General features: G+C 33.1%; 1 protein-coding gene across 1 annotated transcript in view; it reads left to right on the top strand.

The window, feature by feature from the left end:
• Cngl (Cyclic nucleotide-gated ion channel-like) overlaps nt 1-7,373 on the top strand; it is a 477,360-nt gene that overhangs the window by 167,711 nt on the left and 302,276 nt on the right. Inside the window, exons 7-9 of the mRNA XM_017629793.1 lie at nt 4,649-4,897; nt 4,951-5,103; nt 5,165-5,295. Of these exons, the coding sequence (XP_017485282.1) occupies nt 4,649-4,897; nt 4,951-5,103; nt 5,165-5,295 (533 nt within the window). The remainder of the gene's footprint in view (nt 1-4,648; nt 4,898-4,950; nt 5,104-5,164; nt 5,296-7,373) is intronic.

Genomic DNA, 7,373 nt, shown 5'->3' with positions numbered 1-7,373 from the left:
AAGTGCATTCTTTTGCAACTGATCTGCAAAAGAACACTTGATACAATAATGACATACAAGCAAATCAATAAAATAAACTTGGCTATTTATCCCAGCTAAGGGGTCAATACAAAAATATTTACGTGATCTGATACAATTAATTTTCGTTTAACTTTCCATTAAACACCACTTTTATTTGGAGCTAAAGCGAATGCAACCCTTTTTTTACCCAATTTGGTTTGTGTCTTTGATAATCCAAACCTGCAACCAACTTTCCGACAGTTAGTCTGTTCCCGTACTGCAGGGTTTAATCAGAAATAGTCCGAGGTCGTTCCTTGCACATAAGTGTAGAATATCAACAGTCTTGCTATGCGAAAACCAAAAATGTGGCTCGATAGAACTTTTTGTGCTGATTTCAACCCTACCAAAACTATTTGGCGGAAGTAAAAAATAAAGAAAATATCAATGGTTATAATTAATTTTTTTGATTTTTTTAACCTACTTCCAAAAAAGGAGGAGGTTATCAGTTGGTCGGAATATATATTTTTTTTAATTTTTTTTTAATGTTACCGCATAACTTTGGACCACGTTAACCTATTTCGATAATTCTTTTTGCATCGGAAAGGTAGTGTCTCAGAGGTGGTCCCATACTAATCTGGTTTAGATCCGATCATTAGACCATGAAATATATATATATATATTATTTTTTCGTATGAGAATTGAAGTCGGTTATGTTTTTTGCTTAAAAATTACTTGTTAAATAATAATATTTTCTGAACAATATAACCTATTAAAAAACTAATGACGTCATAATAAAGGTAATTAGGGGGTACTTGACTTGGTGTACATAATTTTTTTCCTTTTTTTATATTTTTCAGCCAGAAATACCTACGAACCAAAAAATATATAAATAAATTTTTTTAAATGGCGTTTATTTAAAATTTGTTTTCAAAAAGGTTATACTGTATACGTCCCGGAAAAGGTATTTAAATTATTTTTAAATTAGCATCAATACGTTTGTGATCGGTCAAATAATTTCCGAGATATTTTAAATATAAAAAAATATAAAAGTTAAACTTTAACCTCTTTTATTGGCTTTAGTTTTTTTTTTGACCAAATAATCTTGGTATGGTTTATATCAGCATGAAAAGTTCTATTTAGCAAATTTTTTTTTATTTCTTTAAGGCTAAACTGTTGGTATTCTACACCACGGCTACTTCGGACTATTTCTGTCTAAACCCTGGAGTACGGGAACAGGCTAAATGAGAATAAGAAAAAGTAAACAGACAAATGTGTTGACAGTTGTTCATAAACTAAAAACGTTAAACTCGAGTTAAAATTTCAACGATGCGAAACTTTTGAGCATGGTTCCGAGGAAAAAACAAATTTTTTTTTCTGAATCACCTTAATGAATACATATGTGCTTCAGTTAGTGTGCGGCTATACTGAATGCGAATTCGTATGAATATTCACTCGTACAAATAAGCACTATTCCTTACGAACATGTGAAATGTGTTGCTGCTGTGCATGCGTTGTTTTGTAGCTCCGTTGCATAAGAATCTAGCTAACATTAGCACCCAATTTTCCGTTTTGAATATTTACATCTGGCCATGCTGCCAAACGAATCTAATTTCCGATTATTCCCGAAAGAGCTCTAGCTCAACGATTGTTTAAATCTCATGATTTGATATGGTCCAGTTTAGCATAACATGTCGCTAGTATGTAACCTGCTCCTTTCGCACCTACTTTATAACGTTGTCCCATTGGGCCATGTGGTCCTCAAATTTTTGCAGGTCAGGTTCTGCTGGGACACGAAGCACGCTTGCTTCATTTCAATATGCATATGTGTACTTTCGTGCATTCAAACATACATATATATGTACGTACATATGCATGTTGGTACTCGTATGCATGCGCGCTGAAGATGTTTGTGCGATCGCTTTGAATAGCCGTCATACCAGTGTTGCCACAAAAAGCTTACCAAATCCTTAAAAACAAATGAAAAATCATCAAAATCCGAAAAAATTACTCAAAATTTTCTTATTACAGATATGAGTATTGTGTACTACATACTATTTACAGGTACTTAGTATAAAAATCAATTACATTCTCCAATTCATTTGGTACATTTGTTCTTGCGGCTCAAACAAAGTATCACCGATTTTTTTGTATGCCTTGCTTTGTATATAATATTGCTGCAACTATATCAGTGCTGACTCTGGTCCTCAAGTTGTCCTACACATTTCTAAACTACTAAAAATACGTTCTACTGAAGCATTAGAAAAGGGCTATATTAGTAATGCAGATATAATTTTTTTTTTTAATTGAGAAACTTTTGAATATTTTGAATATTTAGCAGCAAATGCAGATGTGCTTAAGAGCGAAAAACACCACCCAAGCCGCTTGACAAACCAAGCGAAATATCCCTTTGCTTAAAGCTACATATTAATGTTTTGTATGGGGGTGGGGGTTTGACAAGCCGTTTGCGGGAAATGTGAACAAAAGTTAAACTTTTTGATTTTCTGGCCGCTATGTTGACGTTTGATCAAACCGCTTAGGTTGTGAATGTAAAAGCGCCTCATTCGCAACGGAATTTTCACCGAATGGGGACGCAAGAGAGAAAACTAGAAGAAAACTAAATTCTTTTACATTGTGATCCGCAAGAAAATTAAAATTCTTTGCTTGTACGAGTCATGTTTGCATGGTGTATGGCGAAATGGGAAAAGTCGGTTTGAAGAATGTTTGAGAAGCCGCTTGTGTGGTGTATTTCGCTATTTATAAAACTTCGGAAAGCTTTTTGTTCAAAAATTTACAGAGAGATTTAACAACTCTGTTGTATAAAACATGGTTGCATTTGTTGTCTGCAAATATATCGAAAGAAAATTCCTCAAAATAAAAATCCTCAAAAAATACTCAAGCGCACCCGCAATTCGTCACGTTTTGAGGAATTACCCACAAAGTGGTCACACTGGTCATACGCCACTTTCTTTTTTTTTCCCTTCTCTGTACTATATCTTCCTTCTTACTCATGTAACATTTTCAGTTTTAAAAATTTCATTTTCCATTTTCGCGGAACGGCCGCCTAAGAAATTTCACTTCAAAAAGTATCAAAAATGATAAAATTTTATCAAAACGGCAACGCTTATCGTGATGGAAAACGAAGTTAGTTAACATCTTGTCGTAATAGCGACGATGGAATTAACAGCGTCAGCCGAGTGAAAATACTGCTAAATTAACAGAGGCAGCACCGCTTGTGATACCCTTACTTGCCTAACCGCTCGTGCTATAAATTCAAATTGCTTCGATAGTCGACATGCGTCTTCTGTATACTGTTTATTCTCTGATATGAGACAATTGTATTTAATATACATAGATAATTTGGAGTGCTCGTTGCGATCGGGGAAACTGTAATCGTTCATGGAGATAATGAAAAAAATATCTCCGGATTTTTCTCAACCCCTTCGCTATAATGATGCCATATGGCGTCATGCGTATTTGAATACTCACAGATTTAATCGAGTTTATCTGAAATTATATTTTTATATGCAACGCTGTAATGGGAAGTTTTATAAACTATATTTTAATACTTTACTAAAATATCGATTTCCTTCTGCTTAGAAAGGTCTACATTAAAATACTATATTTTACCAAATAACCCAATAAATTAAAAACAAATAAATATGCTATAGTCTCCAAAATAGTGTCAAATATTGCTAGAACTTGTAATTTAATTTAAAAAGTGCTAATAAACGCGTGGTATTTTTTAAATGTGTATGATGCCATATGGCATCAATAATATTTGAAGGAGCTGAAATCCGCACCAGCAAATAACGATATATTTGTACTGGGAAATTGCAACTGGTAAATTTTTTAAATGAATTATTAAATCTATGCATGTTCCAACTTATTTTATTAAATTTTATTTTTGTGGTGTTATTTAGTTTGAGTTGAATAAAATAAAATAGCATATTAAAAAATCTTTGCATTTTTTTTACACCAGTTAGTACAAATGATGCCATAAGGCATCATTCCAAAAAACACTTTAGAATCGCATTTTGGAAAAAAATTTAATTGAATGTTATTGTATTATGTATTAAGGATCATTTAATAAAAAAATTGGATTTTTAAAGCCCGAATCTAAAAAGATGTACCGAAAGGGTTAACAGCTGTATACTAAGCTTAAGAAATGAAAAACAATGGAAAACACGAACTCTAAGATCGCACTACATTACAGGCGATGAAAAGATAACATTCAAATATTCGGTGGAAAGAAATGGTTCTATATGTTTTACTTATTAGGAAACCTTTGGGGGAGGAAATTTCCTCTATTAGAACCCTAAAAAAACTGCCACTCTTCTTAATTTTAAACGCCTGTAGATACAAAATTACTAATACAGTTGCCGCATGTAATAAACGTAAAGTCAAGATTTCTGGCGATATCTCCGAAAGGACCCAAAATAGGAGTTTTATGCCTATATCTCGAAACCCGTTGTTTTAAGAAACATAAACAAAATTCGAGGTTATATCCTCTATTCATTAAATTTCGCATTAGTATTATTTTGTACCCATTATTTAATCTTTAACTAAATTTCAATTTAGTAAATAATTAAGCAAAAATGACGATTTATTTATTACAATATAATAAACCACATTTTAATTCCATTTTCAGCAAGCTGTTCCTATATTTTGGTTTATTTGCGATACGCTCACGGATGTCGTCTTCATATTCGATATCGTTGTCCAGCTGCGTACGGGGTATCTCGAGCAAGGATTGATGGTTTATGATGATAAAAAACTGGCAATGCATTATATCCATTCTAAAGATTTTTTCTTCGATATTATCTCATTGATTCCTTTGGACTTAATACAACTGAAAATCGGGTCACACCCCCTCTTGCGCTTCTCAAGATTTTTCAAGGTAAATTTTTTTATATTTCAAGGTACAAATTATTATATTTTATATTTAAGCAGGTATATCGATGTATCAAATTTTACTATATCGTTGAAAGTAGAACTGTTTGGCCAAACTTGTGGCGAGTGATAAACTTAATTCACATTCTTTTGATATTGGCGCACTGGTTCGGCTGTTTTTACTATCTTTTGTCGGAAGCTGAAGGATTTCAGGTTGATTAAGCAATTTAATGCACAAAGTTTCTGCAATTAAGAGTTTTTCTTTTAAATACAGGGTGACTGGGTATATCCTTATAGGCCAGGAGACTATGCTACCCTGACGAGAAAGTACCTTGGAAGCCTTTATTGGTCGACTCTTACTTTAACTACTATTGGAGATCTACCTACACCGGAAACAAATGCAGAGTAAGTGGATTTCCCCTTTTTATAACTATAAACTATTGCGAGTATTTGCCTAAGAAAATATATAACACATATCTATTTATAAAGTATGGCAGGAACTGCTCTTTAATTGATTTAAGTAGGATATAAAGTTCTCAAAATGGCCAGTAGCTTGTAAAATATTTTCCCCTAAACCTGTATTGCACTGTGATTGATCTAAAAAAAATGTGAGACTAAAGTTTTTTGTACTTATACTAATAAATATTTTTGCCAGCATTAGGCTTAGTTCATATATCGGTACTTTGTTTATATTAATTCTTTTCGTTTTTTATTCTTCTTTCTTTAGTTTTTTACTAGACTTTATTTTGAGTGAAGTTACTGATTAGCTTGTAATTCGCATGACAACTAAATTTAATTTACGAATGGCGTATTTCACGTCAATCGGAAAAAGTGATGCTTTCGAATTAGTTCATATTATTTGTAATTGAACTTGCTCTAGGTACGAAATACTACACACAACTTTTTTATACCCGAGCGCACTTGTGCACAAGGATATTATAACTATGTTCGCATAACGGTTGTTTATACCAAGCTAAAGGAATCGAGATAGATATACATAGACATATACATACGAAATTACTCAGAATTGGATCTGTAAAACTATCGATAGGTATCCCATTCGATGTTTTCGATAGTTTGCATTTAAACTATCGATACTATCGAAGTTATCGGATAATTTTTAAATGCATTGACGAAGCTATTTATATAAACTTTTTAGTTTTGTTTACTTCCTGAAGAATTAGTTAATTGTTATATAGCGATTTTCAGTAACTTTGTCCTTTCTCTTCGATTTTTAAAATATTTTAAACCGACAAAATAAAACCTAAAATTCCCAATCGTAGAAGAACAAATCGCTTGTAATTGTAAAGAAAACTGTATGTATTACAAAAAACTTTCATCTGCTCAACTTGGCTACGCCACAGTATTTTTGTATAGAGCTCACTCCAAAATTTACGAAAAGTCCATATTTCAAGCGTGTGCTACATGAACCCAAATCATTGTATAAAAAGCCGAACCGTACCCCAGCTTCTACATGATTATTTACCCATTCAAAGTATTAAAAGGAAATACAAGAATTTTAAAAAATTTGACTAACCCTGGCTTATATCAATAGTTTCTTCCATCGACGCAGAATCACTAACACCGTAGTATTCAAACTAGTTTTTTCTAATTTAATTACTCCCGATTTACATGATTCAAGTACTTCAAAGCAATTCTGATTAATTCTCTTTTGGTTTTTCTATGCTATGCTGCTTTTACACGCTTAAACTTTGTTGGATTCCAGTTTTTGCTCTTTAAATGGGAAACAACGAAAATGTCAAAAGCAAAGCAAGAAACTTGGAACCAGTTGACAGTAAAGACATGCACATGCACTATTTTTATCTGAACCCCTATCTTCCACTAGAAAACAGAACTAAATTCAATACATGAACCGTGTAAAAACCGGTAATAGGTAAAAAATAGTGATGTGTAAACGAATCAAAGTTGCCAAATTCCCATTTTCAAAAATACAAAAAATGCATAGTAAGTAGTACATATAATATAAACAATAGGGGTATTCTCGAAATCTTGCAAAGCGGTTGCACGTAGCCCGGATTGCACNTCTTTGGACCACCCCAATATATAGATACATAGATATATAAAAATACTCATGAATGTGCACCCATAGTCACACCAAAAAAGTGAGTGTATCGTACCGAAACTGGTTTAACCGCTTCTTGTGTTCTGCTCTGCTACGCGATGGCGAGGAAAAATGTAACTTGCTTCCTCCATCAACTCCGGCTACATGAGGTAATTTTATTTTAGTTAGTTGGTACGTTTGTGCATTCCCCTGCAGGGAAAGCTACTAGTTGTGAACTAGAATTCTACTGGTTTGCGTTTCAGCCGAACTAGTTCACGTTCTATCCTTTTTCAATGTTAGCGACTGGTATTTTTAACATCGCGATATACTACGAGATGTCAATTGTCAGGCTATGCATCAGCATCTACTAGTATAAATACCAGTAGCATCATACCAGTTGATGAGATAGTCTGCCAATTCA

This window comes from Rhagoletis zephyria, unplaced genomic scaffold (genome assembly GCF_001687245.7).
Source record: "Rhagoletis zephyria isolate East Lansing unplaced genomic scaffold, Rhagoletis_zephyria_1.1 Rzeph_scaffold_00084, whole genome shotgun sequence".
In the NCBI taxonomy this organism is placed as follows: Eukaryota; Metazoa; Arthropoda; class Insecta; order Diptera; family Tephritidae; genus Rhagoletis; species Rhagoletis zephyria.
This window is presented reverse-complemented; position numbering and strand designations above follow the sequence as displayed.